The sequence below is a fragment of the Clarias gariepinus genome, chromosome 6 (genome assembly GCF_024256425.1).
Source record: "Clarias gariepinus isolate MV-2021 ecotype Netherlands chromosome 6, CGAR_prim_01v2, whole genome shotgun sequence".
In the NCBI taxonomy this organism is placed as follows: Eukaryota; Metazoa; Chordata; class Actinopteri; order Siluriformes; family Clariidae; genus Clarias; species Clarias gariepinus.
Window position 1 is genome coordinate 2,137,882 of NC_071105.1, and position 22,277 is coordinate 2,160,158.

Here is a 22,277-nt window from a genome sequence, read left to right on the forward strand (position 1 = left end):
AATTAAAAAAAATCTATAATAAAATAAAATTAAGATCATGTACAAACAATTTTTTTAGTTTGTAATTATGTTAATAGATTTTATTTTTCATTTCTGTTGTATTTAGAAAAAACATTAAATTCACAGATTTTTTAAACACCACCAGGTGAAGCTTTCACAAAAAGATAAACAAAAAACACATGATTTTAAAGAAAAACTAAGAAACCGTACAGGAATTAAATCTTTATTAAACCTTTATTGCATTTATAGTAAGTTGGATTCATTTTTTAAAAAGTGTGTATAAAATGTTCAGGACGTTTCACAGTTGTTTCTTATATTATTCTTTTTAAATTTTTTTATTTTACAAAGAGCGAGAGACAGAACCGAGGATTTAGGAGAAGAAATACTTTGAAAAATATTCTGAAAAGGCATGACCGTAGAAAATATGACGATTGCACTTTAAACACTGAAATTCTATCATCAGCTGTAACGATGCTCTGAAACGCTGAACAGACAGTCAGGGAACGAAAATATATAAAGTTCTTTTACATATTTTTGCATAACTCCACACACACACACACACACACACACGTCTGTGTGAAGTGTAAAATGTGCAGTTTGTTGGAGATGTGCAAGTGAAAGTAAAGAGACAGGTTAAGCGGGGGAACTTGGATTGCAGAACTGAAAGCGCGTGTCGTGTTCTCGGAGTCGCAGGGTTCTGTACGTCAAAGCTGCTGAGTCAGGAACCAAGCGGCGAGTCGTGACTCAGGGGTTCGAGTCGAGTCGCTGAATCAGGGTCTCTGTGACGAGGCCCGAGAGGAGCGTCAGGTCCTTATGCTGGATCCAGTCCTGTTCTCTGATCGCCCACACGGTACCGTCCGGCTACAAAACACACATATAAACACACAAAAAAGACAAATTTACTCATTAATTTGTTCTAGTACGCAGTTATGATCAGTAACTTTATATTTACAGAGATTATTATTATTATTATTATTAATTCATTCTCTATAGCGCTCATCCTGTTCAGGTTGATGAGAAGCCTAACCCAAGAGACTTTGGGCCCGTTCCAGGGTACCAATCCATCACATGGCACACATGCATACACATATATACACACACACACACACACACACACACACACACACACACACTACGGGCGATTTGGGAACGCCAATTAGTCTAATCTGCATGTCTTGGGAGGAAACCGGAGTACCCAGAGAAAACCCACCAAGCACAGGGAGAGAATATGCAAACTCCATGCACACAGCCCCTGAGGTGGGAATCGAACCCAGAACCAGAAGGTGCGAGGCACAATTACACCACCGCGCCGCCTATTATTGCTAAATTTTTTTGCTCACTATATACCAACGAGGCCTTCAACATTAATTTGAGGTTGATGTGGGGGCGGGGTCTACCAAATGACTGACAGGAGGCACAAGACAGATTTTCTCAGCCAGGTAACATCTGTACCGAGATCACGGATTAAATCAGGAATTCACAATGTTGTTTCATTTAATTCATTTATTATATAAACACCTTTGCAAATGATCATGTTTTCCTTAACTTGAACACGATCACTAACGACAACTAAATCAAAGAATCATTAATAATTAACGATAAAAAAAACTCACTTTTCTCAATTGAAGTTTTGTTTAAACACATCTTGCTGCACAAAACCAACAAATTAATAATGTAAGAAATTGAGAAATTAATGAAGCACAAATAGTTTAAACCAAACAATCGTTTTAAAACAGATTAATAAATACTGCTCGTCTGTGATTAAAAAAAAAATAAGACTGCTTCAAATCCAATAATGTGCACAGTCTGACCTGCAAGTGCGCCCCCTTGTGGTGGACAAGTTAATGGCTAAATATTATGTAAAACAAACATTACCAGTTACAACTCATCACTGATTAGAAATCTTAAAGATGGATTTTTTTTGTGCTAATATTTGAAAACATCCAGACAAGCCAGCTGGAGATAAACAGTGTACGTGATCTTGTCTTCTTCACTTATCACTTTCTCTCAAACACACCAGTGTTCCTGTACAAATCTTATACTGGAGTTTCACTCTCGACCATTTTTGAGCGCTGTTACTGTTCGAGTTCCTCTCACGTCACCTTCAAACCTACAGAGAGCTCTGTCCAGCGCCTCCTGGAGTTTCTAGATAAACGCAAATGTTTCAGGTGTGTTGGAGTCGAAGGCAGGAAATTACCTCCAGGAGAGTCGGGGTTAACGTAGACAACCTGTTAACTTAATCTGCCTGGTTTAGAACTCTAACTAGTTTTTAAAAATTTTTGATTTGACATTTGGTTCATGACAACAGCAGAAAGATTAAAAGAGAAGCTGGTGTGTGTTTAACGCCATGGTGCAGTAAAAGGCCCCAAAAGCCCGATGCACAGGGATGATACAGAGCGGGCGCGTGTCACAGTGGGCCGTCTCACACCACTATGGCATGGATTTATTCTCCCGTATCAACACAACGTTTCTCACTATGGAACTTTCCCTCGATTTTAAATCATGTGACACCAACATTCAAACAAACATCCAAGTGTTACAGAGTCTTAAATTATAAATGTGGAATTTAAGAAAAAAAGCTAAATATCTTGAGATAACAAATTTTATATTTATATATTTTATATATAGGTCATTTTACTAAAACATTTGGAAACCCCACCTACTGACCATGCAGAATATTATTTATGATCATGTATTATAGTATACACTTACCTAAAGGATTATTAGGAACACCACACTAATACGGGGTTTGACCCCCTTTCGCCTTCAGAACTGCCTTAATTCTACGTGGCATTGATTCAACAAGGTGCTGAAAGCGTTCTTTAGAAATGTTGGCCCATATTGATAGGATAGCATCTTGCAGTTGATGGAGATTTGTGGGATGCACATCCAGGGCACGAAGCTCCCGTTCCACCACATCCCAAAGATGCTCTATTGGGTTGAGATCTGGTGACTGTGGGGGCCATTTTAGTACAGTGAACTCATTGTCATGTTCAAGAAACCAATTTGAAATGATTGGAGCTTTGTGACATGGTGCATTATCCTGCTGGAACTAGCCATCAGAGGATGGGTACATGGTGGTCATAAAGGGATGGACATGGTCAGAAACAATGCTCAGGTAGCCCGTGGCATTTAAACCATGCCCAATTGGCACTAAGGGGCCTAAAGCGTGCCAAGAAAACATCCCCCACACCATTACACCACCACCACCAGCCTGCACAGTGGTAACAAGGCATGATGGATCCATGTTTTCATTCTGTTTATGCCAAATTCTGACTCTACCATTTGAATGTCTCAACAGAAATCGAGACTCATCAGACCAGGCAACATTTTTCTAGTCTTCAACTGTCCAATTTTGGTGAGCTCGTGCAAACTGTAGCCTCTTTTTCCTATTTGTAGTGGAGATGAGTGGTACCCGGTGGGGTCTTCTGCTGTTGTAGCCCATCCGCCTCAAGGTTGTGCGTGTTGTGGCTTCACAAATGCTTTGCTGCATACCTCGGTGGTAACGAGTGGTTATTTCAGTCTAAGTTGCTCTTCTATCAGCTTGAATCAGTCGGCCCATTCTCCTCTGACCTCTAGCATCAACCAGGCATTTTTGCCCACAGGACTGCCACATACTGGATGTTTTTCTCTTTTCACACCATTCTTTGTAATCCCTAGAAATGGTTGTGCGTGAAAATCCCAGTAACAGAGCAGATTGTAAAATACTCAGAACGACCCATCTGGCACCAACAACCATGCCACGCTTAAAATTGCTTAAATCACCTTTCTTTCCCATTCTGACATTCAGTTTGGAATTCAGGATATTGTCTTGACCAGGACCACACCCCTAAATGCATTGAAGCAACTGTCATGTGATTGGTTGATTAGATAATTGCATTAATGAAAAATTGAACCGGTGTTCCTAATAATCCTTTAGGTGAGTGTATATTTTTCATGTATTTCCACTAGTGAGAAAAAAAAAAGAATCAATTACTGCAGCTTTATACACACTCACCGTTTCTTCATCTTCATCCACAAATACAAGAAGAATGTCTCCTTTAGTGAAGAGTAAAAGAATGCCTTCGTCCGACTCCTGGGTCTCCAAGGCAACGACCTAAAAAACAATAAGATTTGGTTCTGTTTGACTCAAGACCAAAACTTATCATCACGATCGTCACGAGAACACGGTTTGTTTAGAGAACTTGGTTCAGTATCACAACAGAGATTCATCAGATCCTGACAGACAGGGAAAAATACAACATGGGGTCCCACAGGGTTATGATCTAGGCCCAAGTATGTTCTTACCATGGGTTTGCTCTTATATGTCATTATTTTCATAGCAACAGTCTGTTCACTGTGGTGTGTACAGCGTGTGATCAAGTTTCTAAATTAATTTTTAAAACCTTTGTATAAGAAAAATGTTTCACATTTCTGGAAGGAGTCTCCAGTGTCAGAGGCAACAATGTAAATTTCCAAGGGGAAAAGAAAAAAAAAACTTTTTGCACAGGAATAATAAAGATTTTTTTTATTATTATTTTTGGAATAAAAAAAAAAATACCAATTGGTATTGGCCTTATTGTTTTTAATCTACTGTGAACTGCTGTTATAGAAAAATGATGAACTGTTCATTTCACAAGATGAACAAGATGAGGGTTGATTGTTTTCCTATACAGGCACCACACATGCTTGATGTTAGTGTTTAATCTGTTCATAGTTGCAGCTCACCTTATAGAGGAACCCAGGAGGTGGTGGAGTGTCCGTTTGCTGACTCTTGACCTCGGGTCCTTTCTTTACCTCTTTACTTTGTTCACTCTCTCCTCTGTCTTCTTTCTCTTTATTCTCTCCATGTCCCGCCTCCTCCTTATCTCCTGTCGTAGGGGTGGACTCCTCTCCAACAGCTTTTTCGTCTTCTTCTTCTTGAGTTTCAGATATCTGCGTGTCCTCTGATGGAGATCCCTCAGAAACCTGCTCCTCGTCGGCATGCTCAATTGCCGGCTGCTCCGCAGTGTCTGCTGTGCTCTCGTTGTTCACGTGGTGTTTAACTTCCTCGCTCTCGGAGCACACAGACTGCTGGCTGGGAGTGCTCGGGACACTTTCGACAGAGCCCGAGTCGTCCGAGTCAGATACCTCCGGCAGTGTCTTATCAAAGCGAGAGTCTGCGTCTTTGTCTTTGTGTGCGAGTTCTTCAGGAACGCTGAGTTTGCTGAGGCCAGGATGATCGGGAGGAAACGCTGTGTTACAGGGGATGGGCGCAGAGATGGTCAGGGATTTCCTCTTCTTAGACGCGGTACTGAGGAAACACAAAACACCGGGAACGCTTCAGGTTACACAACAATCTGAAACGCAATCTGAACCTAAATGCAAAAGCAGCAGAACAAGGAAGTACTACTGGAGACTCCTTGTTCTAAATGTTACATGGACATGTCTCAATACGTTAATTAGCTTTCACTGTGTGAACATTTTTTGTTCCTATAAAAATCAGAACAAGTGCATGAATACAACAACTTCTGTGTGATTATACCGACTCTATACAATTTCGCTTTGAGATCAATGAAGCACTCCATCTACAGTATCTATAAGAATAATAAATGTAGATGGTGAAGTACCTGTTAAGGCCTTTGATGATGAAGGGTTTGGTTGAGTGCTGCGTCTCGAGCTTCTTCATGACGTTATAAATGTCGTGATTTAACTGGAAGAAGCAGAAGAAGTACATAATTTTAGCATCATGTCTTTCAACTCTGATAGAAACAAAAAGTAAGGAGGGCCTGGTCTCGTACCACACTCATCTCCTTGTAGAAGACGTCCCTCAGGTTGGAGATGTTCTGAAACACGGTGACGTAGCAGCTGATACGACTGAGGGCACAACAGAGAGCAGGTGTCAGAGTCGAACACAATACAGGGAGAGGATTCAGAACGATGATGGAGGTTTATTTAACCGCGCTACTGCGGTGTTTAATGTGGTCCGAGTGTAAAGGTCAGAACTCTGGAACGGTAAAAGTGTGTGAACTCTGTAACAGTAGCTTTGCACGCAAGCTTACAGCCGAGTTAGTACTTTACCTTAATTTACTTCCAGTTTTGAACCATCAGAAATATATCTTAAATTTAACAACTAGAAATGTATAAAATCATGAAATGTATCGTATGTACAAGTGTTCACTTAAACCCTCGACTGCAAATCCCAATACAATGGTGATCGTTTGAACTTGCTAAAGTGTAAAGTCAAATGGACTCAACTGGGGTTTCATGTTAAAATATTGAGGTGGGGGAAAAAGATCATCATGAAGACCACAGCGCGATCGAAACAAGTTCAGGACAAAAGCTTTCTTAATTACCAAAAATAGATGTTTATTTATCTTTGAATAATTTAAAGAAAATCACAACTGTAACAGTGAATGCGTGACAGTGAACCTGATGCTTTCACCACCATGCTTCACTGTGGTACAAACAAACCCTGAAGCAGTACTGTAACGTTTAACCGGCATATACCCCTGGTGACACCCCTGACCTTTGATAGAGGACGGGCAGCTCCTCCCTCAGCTCCTTGTTTATGTCCTCAAACACATTCTGAGCTCGGTTGAACTCTTCCTCCGCCTGAGGAGCATCGACACCAGCGTTAAGAATCGGCACAGAAAATACCAACAGTCACACTTTAACAGAGAACAACAACAAAAAAAGATTTGGATTACTTTGGATATTTTGGCTTCGTCTCTCTTCTTGGCGCTCTGCAGCGACTCCAGATGGTGACGAGCCGAATCATAATCCACCAGCTTCCGTCCACGCTTAGAAACTCGCTCCTAAACACACCATACACGCACACACACACACACACACACACACACACACACACACACACATAAACATTGTGTTAAGACAACCTCACACTGTTATTGCATATTTAGACTCTTTATAAGTTTTGGACCATGCTAAAAAAAAAAAATAAAAAAAAAAATTCCATATTATTCATTAGGACTGGGTCAAAATGATCACGTGCCAAATATTTTAAAAAAGTCATAATTGCTACATGCTTAGTTTACATTTGTATACATTCCACCCCCCACCCCCCCTACTTTTCCTGAACTTCATTTTTCATAACACTTGATGTAAGTAAAGATCTAGAAAACAATTAAATTTACATCATGGCATACTTTAACATCATTTTCATTTTAATAAATGATGTATCCCATTTGTAATTAAAATAACAAAAGTGATATCATATCTAGATAATATGTTTTATTCAGGACAGGCCATGTTAAAGGACATGTTCATGAGACCAGGACAGCTGTATGTTTCCGTTAGATCCTGATGCCGTACTGAATTCTTGCCACAGCATCAAAAACAATCGAGATGGAGACTGATCAGCAGGACCAGGCTTTTAGGGGAAGGATCACATTAAAAGTGTTTCTAAGTACATTAGACAGCACTAGAATTAGTTCACCATGATATTTAAAATAAATAATTTATTCTAGTTGTAGTGGTGAAGTGAACCTCCCACCTTGACCTCGGGGAACTGTCCGGTGTAGTTCTCCATCGTGCGCATCACCTGATCGCTCAACTTCTCCTCGTAATCGTTCCACAGCAGGTCCTCGCTCTGACAGACAGACAGACAGACGTAAAAACACACTTTATCATCATTAATCACAGGTGTGTGTGTGTACAGTATAAGGAGTTCTCACCTCCATAATAACGGACAGATCTTCTACCCCATGCCAGTCGTCCTCGTACACGTCCTTCAGTGTCTGAGAAAGACGTTTCGACGTTTCATGCAACGCTACAAGGCAAAACAAGAAAGATATTTCAAGAATTTAGAAAAAACCTTATAAAATAAACATTACATTTAGTTTAAAGTTTGCTTTTTTGTTAAATATTACTCTTTTGTTTCTATGAAGGTTGCCAATAGTTCTAAAGCTGGCTTCATAATGAAACTATTTTTATAGATTAAATATATATACATTTTTATCTGGCTCTCACAGACCTGTAACAACTCCTTTAAGAGGCTCCTCTGTCCTCCACTCATTACCTGTATTCATGTCATCTGTTATCAGTATAAAAGACACCTGTCCACAACCTCAAACAGTCACACTCCAAACTCCACTATGGCCAAGACCAAAGAGCCGTCAAAGGACAACAGAAACAAAACTGTAGACCTGCACCAGACTGGGAAGACTGAATCTGCAGTAGGTAAGCAGCTCAGTGTGAAGAAATCAACTGTGGGAGCAATTATTAGAAAACGGAAGACATACAAGACCACTGATAATCTCCCTCGATCTGGGGCTCCACGCAGGATCTCACCCCGTAGGGTCAAAATGATCACAAGAACTGAGCAAAAATCCCAGAACCACACGGGGGACCAAGTGCATGACCTGCAGAGGGCTGGGACCAAAGTAACAAAGGCTACCATCAGTAACACACTGCGCCGCCCGGGACTCAAATCCTGCAGTGCCAGACGTGTCCTCTGCTTAAGCCAGTACATGTCCAGGCCCGTCTGAAGTTTGCTAGAGAGCATTTGGATGATCCAGAAGAGGATGGGGAGAATGTCATCTGGTCAGATAAAACCAAAATAGAACTTTGTGTTTAAAGCAGAAAGAATGCTGAGTTGCATCCAAAGAACACCATACCTACTGTAAAGCATGGGGGTGGAAACATCACGCTTTGGGGCTGTTTTTCTGCAAAGGTACCAGGACAACTGATCCATGTAAAGGAAAGAATGCCGTGTATCGTGAGATTTTGAGTGAAAACCTCCTTCCATCAGCAAGGGCATTGAAGATGAAACGTGTCTGGGTCTTTCAGCATGGACAATGATCCCAAACACACCGCCTGGGCAACGAAAAAGTGGCTTCGTAAGAAGCATTTCAAAGTCCTGGAGTGGCCGAGCCAGTCTCCAGATCTCAACCCCATAGAAAATCTTTGGAGGGAGTTGAAAGTCTGTGTTGCCCAGCGTCAGCCCCAAAACATCACTGCTCTAGAGGAGATCTGCATGGAGGAACGGGACAAAATACCAGCAAAAGTGTGTGAAGACCTTGTGAAGACTTACAGAAAACGTTGGACCTCTGTCACTGCCAACAAAGGCTGCGGGTTACTGATCGTAAGGTCGGGGGTTCAAACCCCAGCATCGCCAAGCTGCCACTGTTGAGCCCTTGAGCGAGGCCCTTAACCCTATCTGCTCCAGGGGCGCTGTAAGATGGCTGACCCTGCGCTCTGACCCCAGTTTCCTAATTGGGATATGCGATGCGATATGGGATTAATAAAGTTCTAATTATTATTATTATTATTATCATTATTATTATTTTCCACCATAATTTGCAAATAAATTATTTAAAAATCCTACAATGTGATTTTCTGGAATTTTCTAATCGTTGAGGTATACCTAGGATGAAAATTACCTCTTTCATCTTTATAAGTGGGAGAACTTGCACAATTGGTGGCTGACTAATGCCTCACTGTATATCTATGTATTATTATAATACAATTTTATGCATATCAAATGTACAGTATTATTAATTAATTACATGTATTCATTTTTAATAAAAGGCTAATTAATAAATATAATTGTATCATTTTACAATCTGTTATTGATTGATATTTTTTTTTTTGGTCACACATATCTATAACTATTTTGAACTTAACTGTGTATGTATTTATTTATTTATAAATAATTAAGGTTACTATACATTTTTAAAGAAGAATCAGCTTTTTATTTTGTTCCATGTTAAACCATATGACGCATAACTTTATAGTTAATGTTTTTGTGGTATGTCAGTGATGTATTGATTCAGACGGCTCTTTAATTAGACCTCAGTATCCACTCAGACCGACAGAGCGACCCGGCTCGCACCCTTCAGCTCTGAGCTGCACATGGTTTTATTTTGGGTTGGAGTTCTTGCTCGGCTTCACCCCAGGCTCCGAGTCTTTACTTTAATAAAAGTGTTTGTACAGAATAACGTTACATCTGGTGATACTTTGGTTGAACAGTTTGAGTTTGCAATAGAACTTTACTTTATTAACTTCTGCGGAAAAACTCCACCTACGCTAATGCTAAGCTGTTTCCTGTTAAAAACTCGCCACACACACACAGGAGCGCTGCAGTACTTCACACGCGTCATCATAGAGATCAGAGAAGCACTGACATTTGCGGACAATTGCAATACACTGGACACACACACACACACACACACACACAAGCGGTGTTTCACAACACACTATTAATATCCCACTCTCGCTTCCACCTTCACTGGCAGCGTGAGCAGTAAACGGAAACACAGCCACAGCATCATGGTGGCTCGGTGTCTGCACCAGCTCGGGCTTTCCACACAAACCACAGCACATGTAGCGGGCGGGGCCTTCACCAGGCGCACATCCTTATAGCATCTATAATACATTTAGCAATCGCCATTAACATTAATCATTGTTTTCTTTCCTTCCATTTTTGCTTTCTAATAAATTCTTTCTGCTAATAAATATAATGTACATATAATAAATACACGCACTACAAGTCCAAAGTTTGTACACCCCTTCTAACTCCATGGTGGTTCCTTATTAATATTTCTCTCTACACTGTAAAACAATACTGAAGGTGTTTATTATCCCAAACACACAATAATCTCCCCTGAACAGTTGATATTGAGATGTTTATCTGCTCCTTCTGCTCTGTAAAGCTTCATAATGGCTCTAATCTGAGGTGCTGGTTGTTAATTAGTGATTTCTGAGGCTGGTGACTCTAAATGAACTTCTCCTCTGCAGCAGAGGTAGGTTTTAGTTCATGAGAGCCAGTTTTATCACGGTGCTTTATCGTGTGTGATTATAGTAATCTGCAATAGTTTGATATCTCATGTTTTAAATACACCGAACTACACTACAGCACTAGATAATATTATAGTGTGTTTATTCGACTTTTATTATCTTTCTTTTAATCGCTGACTCAGAGAGCATCTGCACAAAACATTCCAGAGCAGTCAGACTGTTGGTATGTGTACAAATCTCTTGCCATAACATTATGATTAGTTCTTCTTCATTTTTTATTTTTTTTATTTTGTTGTATTTAAAAATGTTTGGAGACTTGTTCCGATAAAATAAACTGGATATTATTCAGGACAAATTGTATGTTGAAAAGGGTTACATTTGTCTCAAAAAGAATAAGAAGGGTTTTTTCTTTTGGATTTCCCCCCGATTTTCTCCCTAATTAAGTCGTCTTCACTCTCAAAGACGATCAAACAGATGTACCGGAGATAAGCGAGTGAACGTATAAACAAAGCCGCTTTCTTGTAAAATTGTGTGTCGAGTATAAACCAGGCTTGAGGTGTCCATTTTAAGTGAATCTTAGATTCTTGTCTCAGCATCAGAATTTCATAAATGGCTATGCTAAACACATTAGCACAAAAAATACCGGAATTTACCTTTAAGCCGTTTATTTAACCACGAGAACACAGGAATGATTCATCAGCTGCCATGAATGTGAAGTTTCTCAGTACAAGTGTCGTACCTTTGACTGCGCTGTAGTACGCCTTTACGTCCTTGTACAACCTCGAGCCGTCCGTCTGCAGGAAAGAGAAACAAGTCTGACATCAACTTATTTGTTATTTGTGTTTACTCTTAAAGTGGAATTTATCAGTGATACACGAAAACAAGCTTTCTGAAGAAAATGGAGATAAAAGCATCAGGAATACCTTTCAATAAAAGTTCTAATGTGTTTTCACTGGAACCCAAATAACTGTGCTGAATTGAGTTCCCCTCCCCCTCCTTTTTTTTTTGGACTTTTTGTATTTACATTTGGGCATTTGGCAGACGCCCTTAACCAGAGCAACTTACATTTTCATCCCTTTTGTTTGTTTGTTTGTTTGTTTTTACATCTGAGCAGTTGTTAAGGGTCTTGCTTAAGAGGCCAACACTGGCAACTTGTTGATGCTGGGGCTTGAACCTGGAACCTTCCGATCAGTAGTCTAATGCCTTAACCACCGAGCTCCCCTACCCGTATCGACAGAACTGGATAGTTTTGTTAGTTTATGTTGTATGTAGCACCTCGGTCCTGGAGGAACGCTGTGTTGTGTCATTGTTTACTGAACTGTTTATTGTTGAAACGACAATAAAAGTCTACTTGACTTGACCTCTATGTGATCTTCACTAAAGTTCTATCCGTTTTACATCTTCGAAAGGATTCTTATTCCCTAAATACACTTCCTACACAGGAAACATAGCTTAGCTAATGCCAACTTTGCCATATTGACTATTTATGTTAACAGCTAACCAAATAACTTAAAACCTTTTTTTTGTGCAATTCTTGTTAAAATATTTTTTAAAAGCAAGCTAGCTTGCAGTATTATGTTTTTAGTTAATATTATATCATACGGATATATATAGCAGTACTGTGATTATGTAGCTAACACAAAATCTTTTTATAAACAGGTGACGCGTGTTCTATTTTGTGAAGTGAAAATTTATTCAAGCCATGTGGAAACCACAGCAAGATACTGTACACACAAACTTTATCATAAACACTGACACCTTATGGTTTAAACGTATTCATAAATACGAGTGGCGTTCAAATCAAAGCGGGACACCCGCTGCCAAACTCATGCCTTCAGTCTCGATTCACCCACACACACACACACACACAGACACACACACACACACACACACCTACCATAACATTACAATGCAAACCATTAAGCCCAGTATTGTGTAGGTTCCCCAGGACATTGCCAGCGGATCCTTTGGGTGCTGTGGGTGGTGGGGCGGGGCCACTGTGGATCAGCCTTGTTTGTCCGGTGCGTCCCCTGGGGTTCGATCAGATTTGGGTTCTGGGGAGTTTGGAGGCCGGGATAGTCACCTTGGGCTCTTAGTCTGCTAGTCCCCGTGCAAGGTGAGCAGTGGTGCACTGGGTGTTCTGGTGCCTTTCTATGGTGACCAGTATTGACTTTTGGTGCATTGGGTTTTCTGTGGGTTCGGACCCTGGGGGGACGGTCCCTGGCCTTTGGTCCTTAGGTGAGCCTTGGGTGCCCCTGATCCTGTCACCAGTTTACTGGTATGAAATTGCTAATGTCAAGTGGTTAGTGTTTTGTGTTTTTTATTTTATGGCTGGTCAGTGTACACACACACACACACACACACATTTCTATTAAAGACTCAGTGCATAACTTATTTCCACATTCATTATATAAAGTTGTTTAGTCAGAGGTTTTTGGCTAGCCCACTCGTTTTTCCACTTGGGCGTCATCTTTCATTTCACCCTTCATCAAGATGTTGTGCAAGTTACTGGAATTTCCAGTGTAGTGATAGTGTCATTTTTCCCTAAAAGATCCCTGAGGTGGTTACAACATAGCGTTTTCACTGCTCGAAATCAGAGCACGCCTCAAATAAACCATCAGACGGGGATTGGGAAAGTACTAACAGTACTTCTCTTGAAGCGGGGCATGGTGTCAAAATCTTAACCGACTTAATGAACAATTACACAAGCCAAAGAAATCGTCAGTAAAAGTCAAAAAGTGTCTACAGTATATAAAAACATGCTCAAGTAAAAGCAGTCAAGAAAAAAGCAGCGCTGCATGACTGGACATATCATGATGTAATCACTAAAGTGATAGTCATAGCATGTTAACTTGGATAAACCAAGAATTCTGCTTTGTGGTTAGCAAAATTTGAATAACCATTTTGGAATTGAAGTCACATTAGCAACAAAACACACAAACAAAACTTACCTCGCTAGCTAATGTAATTCATTTACTTTTCAAATCCAGCAATCTACATAATACAGTGACTTGTCTTGTAATGGCATTGACGCTAAAAGCTACAAGAAATAAAGGTTGACGTTTTTCCCATATTTTGAATCCTTGCTGAATTTCTGGCAAAAATATTAAATGCTGAGCTTCATTGAAGTCAATTCCCCTCCTCCAAAACAACATATGATTAGTTTGGAAAGGTGAGTGAGGAGAAGATGTGCCGAGTTAAGTCTGCTCAGTGAATGACCAGGATCTTGAAGCAATAAGATCCAGTGAAGGAAAACACATCAGCGGTCCCTTTGGCACCAGCTACACCTCTGGGCAGTTAGGGTGCCGGGATGGTCTCAGAATTGATGCTCCGTAAACTGATGCTACGTCCAGATTAACACAGCGGCGACACACAGATCTCAATCATCGGCCCTGAAGCGCTGACGAGGGAGATCCTGCAGGCTGGAATCTGACAAATGTAAACCTGTAGTGTACTTCTGATGATGTTCTTATGCAGGGAAAAAAAACTCAAGCAAAAAAAATTTAAAGCAGTTCTGCAGAACAGGATGGAAATTTACCCAGAGTCTGGTTCCTCTCAAGGCTCCTTCCTCATATTGTCTCTTGGAGTTTTTGTTTTCCCCTCACCACCATTAGCTCTGAATTGCATTTCTTTGTTTTATAGGTGCTTTGTGACAATGTCCAATGTGCTTTCTAAATAAAAACTGAATTGCACTATTTAATTAAGTATAAGCACCAAGTAGTGGCATTTAAAGAGCTCAGATAAGACAGCAAACAATGGCAGCTCACGCTCACTACAGGGTCCTTACATTTACACATAATTCAAGCCTCTAAGCAGCATTTTAAAACCACTGGCTATTAAAGACTGTGAGATTACCAAGACATCCTAACTGTTCAACACCTCTGAAATGATGATATCTGGTTATCATAACCACGCCGAGAACGTCCGCTTTTCCAGACTACCAACTTGATGCTGGGCAGGGGGGCATAGCGGCAAATGACATAATAGTCCACCCAATATAACCATTCCAGGAAAATAAGGCATGCTGCCTAAAGGTCTGGAGTCGAGCCAAGAGTTTAAATGAATCCGAGAGCAAAACTGAACTCAAGTCTTTACTTCAACTAGTTAGCTTCATTTGTGCATTTTGTCAATAATTTCTAAAAAAAAAAAAAAAAAAGTTCCTAACTTTGTTTAGGACAGCAGAAACAATGTGTTTAGACACTTTAGAGACTAAGACCATGTTTAGCGAGACCAAATATTCACGAATTGCCAACAGTGGAAACATCTTGAGGTCTTACTCAACTCCTACAGCTCTGAAACAAGTTTTATGAGCTCATGTTCTGGCTCGCTCCACTTATAACATTTTTAGTGGATGAGACTCATCAGAAGGTCAGGAATTCAATCCTGCACTACAGAGATACGCCTCTCTGCCCTGTGAACAAGACCCTTCACCCTACTGACTGTGAGGAACATCGCATGTTGACTGATGATAAATTCTTTTTTAGGTACAATATACAAAGAATTTGTATATTGAAAGAATTTCTGTGTGTGCAGGACACAATAAAAGTTTTCTTCTTAAGGTCATACAGATTGTAGGGTTGGACTTCTTGGACCTGAATGATGAGTGATGGTGAGATTCAGATGATTCAAACTAGGAGTCAGTGCATACACAGAAACTTGAGAAGAGGCCAATGTAGGGTGCAAGTGCTCTGTGTGAGGAACCTGCTGGAACATTGTGGAGGAGTTGAACACTGGGAGAGACTGGTGGAACCCCAAAGCCAGGAGACAGTGTGCGGCTGTTCAGCCTGTGATGGCATGTCGTGATGTGTTGTGCCGTTTTGTTAACCCACTAATTGCTTAATACCCAATAAGGTTTGTGGTACGATGCGAGTTTTCAGTACAAAATAAATTACTAAATAAAGCTACATTGTGATTTTTTTTTGCCACCTCACAAAAACCTCCTCAAACAATCATGCAGTGGTATTTGAAAATAGATCTTCATATTCTGCATGATTTGATAAAAATAATTTTGCAACTTGACCACAGTGTATATTACTTCCCTTATGGTGCTTTGGTCAAATGACATGTCTGAAAAAAAAAATTACAGTAAAGGGAGAGATGGAGACAGAGATGAAAGGATTGAGAGGGCGCCAAACTCTGGGTGGAGTTTCCTGCGATACAACACGTTCGAAAACCATAAAACTAAAACATGACATTTAGTACATGTTCTTGTTTACAGGATAAAATAAAAACTCCCAGCTCATGTGACTTTACTCAGACTTACACTAAGTGCCGAAACTTAAATCCATCTCATGAAGCAATGATCGTTTCTACACCCGTGTGCGATCACAACACAGTTAGCGATTAGCAGTTTTAACACTTGCAATCAATTGAACATGAGGTCTATTCTTAACAGTGAACTACATCAACGAAGTAAGCAATCTATCTGTACTTTACTTCAGGTGTTAAATTAGAGGATACTTTTCACTCTTACTCGCTCAAACGTGCAGCAAATATCTGTACTTTTACTTAACTATGTTTCTGCATCGTGATTTTCTTACTATGAAAAGGCTACTGTGAACTGATATGTGCTTACGTACATTTTAATTTGAGTACTTTTGTACTTTTACTCAAGTACACATGTAAGGAAAAGTCTTTTACTCAGGTACAGGATTTGCCCACCTCTGATCCACAATAAAAACTTCAATATATAGTATATAAATCTCCATGCCATACAAGTTTTATGCTCATTTTAAGCCAAAATATTTAATTTTCTGCAAATGTAAATGCACAACGTACCTGTTGCTTGGTAAGATTAGCTGCACACTGCTCAAACTGCTCGTCTTTTGTCTCCATCGTTTTCCCGAGTTTCTGAAGGACCTGCAACACAAAAACATCAAGTTCATTCATATGAGGGAGGCACAGGGCCATGAAAACACATCGTCACCAGTTACTGCTGCTCAGATAAACTCAAGGACGAAGTCTAAGAGATACAGAGTGTAACGCAAGTATGCAGAGTAGAAGTCCTCGATCGGTTAAAGCTGTGGGTTACGGGGTATGAAATCAGAAGGTCAGGGGTTCAGGCCCCAGCACCACCAAGTTGCCAGTGTTGAGCCTTTGAGCAAGGCCCTTAACTCTATCTGCTCCAGGGGCGCTGTATCCTGGCTCACACTGCACTGGGATATGCGAAAAAAATTGTAAGGTACATGTGACAAATAACTGAACCTTAATTTTAAAATGAAATGATCAGAATGTAAAATTAATTATAAATAAATATATTTTTTAAAGTTCAGTTATAATAGTAGTGAAGTAAAGCTACTGAAGCGTTTTGCACCTCTGGCTATGATTTATGGTTATGTGCAGAAGTTTGTGCATCAACTTGAACAGCACTAGTTAAACAGTGACATTTATTCAGACCTGTTGTTCCTCCTCTTATCCAGAGAGTCCAAATGCTGGATTCAATTCACAAGATTCAATTATTTGAGTGCAGGGTCAGGCAGGATGCTGGGACAGAACGGGTTAAGGGCCTTGCTCAAGGGCTCAACAGTGCAAAAGCAACTTGGTGGTGCTGGGGCTTAAACCCCTAACTTTCTGATCAGTGGCTCAGTAACCATAGCCTTAACCGACTGAGGCAGTGCTGCTGTTCATTTCAGGGTAGTGTCTACTCTTTTCAGGTACGATTGATTCTTTGATCGTTTCAGTTCAGCATCTGATCGTTTCAGGGAGCAGCTGAAAGTTTCAGTTTAGTGTCTGAGCTTTTCAGTTCGGTGGCTGAAATGTTAACTACTGATCATTTCAGTCCAGCAGCTGATCATTAAAGTTTACATGCTGATGCCTTCAATGGAACATCTGTTCGCTTCAGATTAGCGTCTGATCCTTTCAGTTTATATTCCAATCATCTCACTTGAACTCCCCTTGATGTGATAAAGCATGTGCAGATGGCGTCGTTGCTAACATTATTGCCTATATCTTATCTCATCAGCTCAGTCTCTTGCTTGCTAATGCTAGGTTAGGTTAGCATCAATCACAGCTAGCCACATGTGACATTTAATTAATTTACAGGATATCTGACATCTTATGAATTTTTCAGCAAACTGGGTAACGCTAGTCGTGTATAATTTGCAAAAGAAGCACAGTGAGCAGATCATGTTTCATCATGCTTTTGTTTTCTTTTAAATAGATTTAAATTTAGCATCTTAACTTTGACTCGAGTATGTATTTCTGACTTCTGCTTTTAATATTATTATGAACGTTATCCCTACTTTTAGTCAAGTATTATATTTCTTGGTACTTCCTCTGACCGCAGCTTGTTGCAACAGTACAGTCACACTGCCATCTTACACACACACACACACACACACACACACACCACAGTGAGTTTGGACGATTTCTGTCTCTTTTATCATTTTTATCTCCTTATTCTTTGTTTACGCTTTTATTTACAGTGTGTGTATCCACGCTGTACAGGCCATCCATGCCAACAAAACAAACAAACTTCACACACTCAACTGGGTGAACTGAGAGGCAGGAAGTGAGTGAGGGCAGGAAGCAACACACACACACACACACACACATTACTCATGTAGCTAAACTACACGCCTTGCTAATACACTCATGACTCTCTGTTGAGAGTAAACATTTCTGTTACAAATCAGAGACACGGTAAGGACACGTCCTAAACCACCTCAACTGAAACTACAGGAAGAGGCACTGAAACTTTCTGTTCCTTAATAAGATCCACGCAGCAGTTCTGAACTTAAAACGAGTATGGACTCAAGATATGTTTAAATATGGCTGATACACTTACACACTACTCTGGTCTCTGTTTGTTTATTAGAATAAACACATCCATTACACCACCATTAGAGACCAATATACACCTGCTGGTCCATTACATCACCATCAATGACCATTACACTAATGAAGGCCTGTTACACCTGTTACAATCCAAGAAAGCTCCCATGTCCATTAAACCACTCTCAGAAACCAATACACTCGTACAAATCCATTACACCGCCATCAGAGACACACCCGCAGGTCCAGTACTCCTCTATCAGAGACCAATACACTCCTACAACTCTGTTACACCGCCATCAAAAACTAATACACTCATATAGGTCCATTATAGCATTTACATTTGGGCAGACCCCCCTATCTCATTACACATCTGAGCAGTTGAGGGTTAAGGGCCTTGCTCAAGGGCCCAACAGTGGCAACTTGGTGGTTTGAACCTGGGATCTTCTGAACCGTAGTCCGTAGCCTTAACCACTGAGCTACCTCTAGCACCAATAAATCAGTCACAGCACCAGTACGCAGGGCCATTTGATCAACATTAAGCCATGATCAGAGACCAACTTACTTTTGCAATTCCATCAAATTTTATTCCACCACCACCAGAGACCAACAGTAATTCAGTTGACTTACACCGCCATCAGAGACCAGTACACACCTGCAGCTCCATGACACCGCCATCAGAGACCAGTACACACCTGCAGCTCCATGACACCGCCATCAGAGACCAGTACACACCTGCAGGTCCATTACACCGCCAATCGGAGACCAGTACACACCTGCAGGTCCATTACACCGCCAATCGGAGACCAGTACACACCTGCAGGTCCATTACACCGCCAATCGGAGACCAGTACACACCTGCAGGTCCATTACACCGCCAATCGGAGACCAGTACACACCTGCAGGTCCATGACACCGCCATCAGAGACCAGTACACACCTGCAGGTCCATTACACCGCCAATCGGAGACCAGTACACACCTGCAGGTCCATTACACCGCCAATCGGAGACCAGTACACACCTGCAGGTCCATTACACCGCCAATCGGAGACCAGTACACACCTGCAGGTCCCTTACACCGCCAATCGGAGACCAGTACACACCTGCAGGTCCCTTACACCGCCAATCGGAGACCAGTACACACCTGCAGGTCCATTACACCGCCAATCGGAGACCAGTACACACCTGCAGGTCCATTACACCGCCAATCGGAGACCAGTACACACCTGCAGGTCCATTACACCGCCATCAGAGACCAGTACACACCTGCAGGTCCATTACACTGCCATCAGAGACCAGTACACACCTGCAGGTCCATTACACCGCCATCAGAGACCAGTACACACCTGCAGGTCCATTACACCGCCAATCGGAGACCAGTACACACCTGCAGGTCCATTACACTGCCAATCGGAGACCAGTACACACCTGCAGGTCCATTACACTGCCAATTGGAGACCAGTACACACCTGCAGGTCCATGACGCCGCCATCAGAGTCCATTACACCACCATTAAATTAACACTAAGCCATGATCAGAGACCATCAATGTCCATTAAATTTCTTTACACCACCACCAGCGACCAATACAATAATGCAGGTCCATTTCACCACCATCAGAGACCAGTACACACCCACAGGTCTGTAAGACCACAGTCAGAGACCAATACACTCATCCAGGTCCATTACATCACAATTAAATCATTAGATCAGAGACAAATATACTTTTGCAAGTCCATTAAATCTCATTAAAACCACCAACAGACCCTCACATGACTCCATTAGGGATCTATTAAACTGGTCTAGAATCTGTTAGAGACCACATACTGAACTAAAACCATAAGGGCTTTAAAGTACAACACTGCATCAGTGGAGAGATACTGGAGCCACACACACACACAGAAAGGGAAAGCATGTCGATCTCAGGGTGGTGTGTGTGTGTGTGTGTGAGAGAGAGAGAGAGAGAGAGAGAGCGCGAGAGATCTGAGATGTTGTTGCAGTTGAGAAGCTCCGCAGTGGACCATCCTGGTCCTGGTCCTGGTCCTGGTTACCTTCTCCTGCGCTCTGCTCATGGACTTCTGGAACCTCTTGGCCAGGATTCCCGCTCCGGTTCCGATGTTCCCGCTGATGTTGGAGCTCATTTTACTCTCAGCCATCTTCACACACTCAAACACACACACACACACACACACACACACACACACACACAAACTTAAACACACACTCAAACTCAAACACTCATACACACACTGTCTCACTCTCTGACACACACTCCTTCCTTTTTATATGCGCGTAGCGGTCTGACTGTGTGTGTGTGTGTGTGTGTGTGTGACTTCCTCTCTCCAGCAGCGCGCGCGCACACACACACACCGCAGTGTAACAGCTCAGATCAGAGCAGATGTGAAGTGTGTTAATCAGCTTCATACGTGTCAGAACCTGTGTGTGTGTGTGTGTGTGGGAGAGTGTTTTAGTCAGGGTTGCCAAGTGTTCTCAAAAACAAGCATTAGTTACAAGAAACAGGAAGAGCAAGAGACAGAATGAGTGTGTGTGTGTGTGTGTGTGTGTGTGTGGGAGGGGGGTGGGGTGATTGGAAAAAAAAATTTATAGAGAGGAATAAGTAAACAAATCGCACCTTCAGAAACCAATAGACACCCGGAGGTCCAATACACCACCGTCAGAAACCCAAACACACCTGTAAGTCCATTACCCCCCCCATCAGGGACCAGTACACACTCCTACAGATGTGCATGTATGAGTGAGTGGATAAATATATAGAGACAAATAAATAAACAATTAAGAAAAATGTATGACAAAACAGATAGTTGCAGGGCAGCGATGATTGGGCCCAAGCACCCCCGCCATCGCTCGCCAGAAGGACAGTGGGCACCTGCGTTGTGAGCGTGTCACGGGCGTTCTTGTGTTAGTAGTAGGCAGCGTCGTCAAGGTAGACAGTCATATAGTCAGAGGCAGACAGACAGACAGACAGACAAAGACAGACAGAGAGACATACAGACAGATGGGGAGGCAGACTGACAGACAGATATAGGTAGAGGGCAAACAAGCAGAGACAGACCAGTGGAGAGGCAGACTGTCAGACAGGGGCAGACAGAGAGGGAGACAGACAGACAGAGGTAAATCGACAAGCTGAAAGACAGACTGACGGACAGAGACAGGCAGAGAGACATAGAAACAGGTAGGGAGGCAGACTAAGAGACAGGCACACAGATAGCAAGGTAGACAGTCATACAATCAGAGGCAGACAAACAGACAGACAAAGACAGACAGAGAGACATACAGACAGATGGGGAGGCAGACTGAGAGACAGATATAGGTAGAGAGCAACCAAGCAGAGACAGACAGGCAGAAAGACAGACAGGTGGAGAGGCAGACAGAGAGGCAGACAGAGAGGGAGGGAGATAGACAGAGGTAAATAGACAAGCAGAGAGGCAGACTAGCAGAGAAGCAGACTGACAGACAGAGAGACAGACAAAGACAGACAGAGAGACATACAGACAGATGGGGAGGCAGACTGAGAGACAGATATAGGTAGAGGGCAAACAAGCAGAGACAGACCGGCAGAAGGACAGACAGGTGGAGAGGCAGACTGACAGACAGGGGCAGACAGAGAGGGAGGGAGACAGACAGACAGAGGTAAATAGACAAGCAGAGAGACTGACTGACGGACAGAGACAGGCAGAGAGACATACAGACAGGTAGGGAGGCAGACTGAGAGACAGATATAGGCAGAGAGCAAACAAGCAGAGACAGAACGGCAGAAAGACAGAC

General features: G+C 41.7%; 1 protein-coding gene across 2 annotated transcripts; it reads right to left on the reverse strand.

Moving 5' to 3' along the window:
- Positions 1-202: 202 nt before the first annotated feature.
- bin2b (bridging integrator 2b) lies at positions 203-20,820 on the reverse strand. Of its 2 annotated transcripts, XM_053498028.1 has the most exons (13): positions 20,708-20,804; positions 20,543-20,669; positions 16,498-16,578; positions 11,459-11,513; positions 7,656-7,750; positions 7,475-7,570; positions 6,669-6,776; positions 6,488-6,573; positions 5,760-5,835; positions 5,589-5,671; positions 4,708-5,272; positions 3,998-4,096; positions 203-861 (listed from the first exon to the last, which is right to left on the reverse strand). In XM_053498028.1, exons 2-13 carry the CDS (start codon positions 20,645-20,647, stop codon positions 745-747), a joined length of 1,566 nt encoding a protein of 521 aa, XP_053354003.1. In that variant the 5' UTR covers positions 20,648-20,669; positions 20,708-20,804; the 3' UTR covers positions 203-744. The 2 variants fall into 2 exon arrangements, with proteins under 2 accessions (XP_053354003.1, XP_053354002.1); XM_053498027.1 differs by having other exon boundaries at positions 20,543-20,820.
- Positions 20,821-22,277: the final 1,457 nt, after the last annotated feature.

What these genes read in the sequence shown, in the direction of transcription:
- bin2b (XM_053498027.1), bottom strand. Translation starts at nt 20,647, where the DNA reads ATGGCTGAGAGTAAAATGAGCTCCAACATCAGCGGGAACATCGGAACC. An exon ending in TGAGCAGAGCGCAGGAGAAG is followed by an intron (nt 16,579 to 20,542) that starts GTAACCAGGACC and finishes TTTGTGTTGCAG; the next exon opens with GTCCTTCAGAAACTCGGGAA. An exon ending in GTACTACAGCGCAGTCAAAG is followed by an intron (nt 7,751 to 11,458) that starts GTACGACACTTG and finishes TTTGCCTTGTAG; the next exon opens with CGTTGCATGAAACGTCGAAA.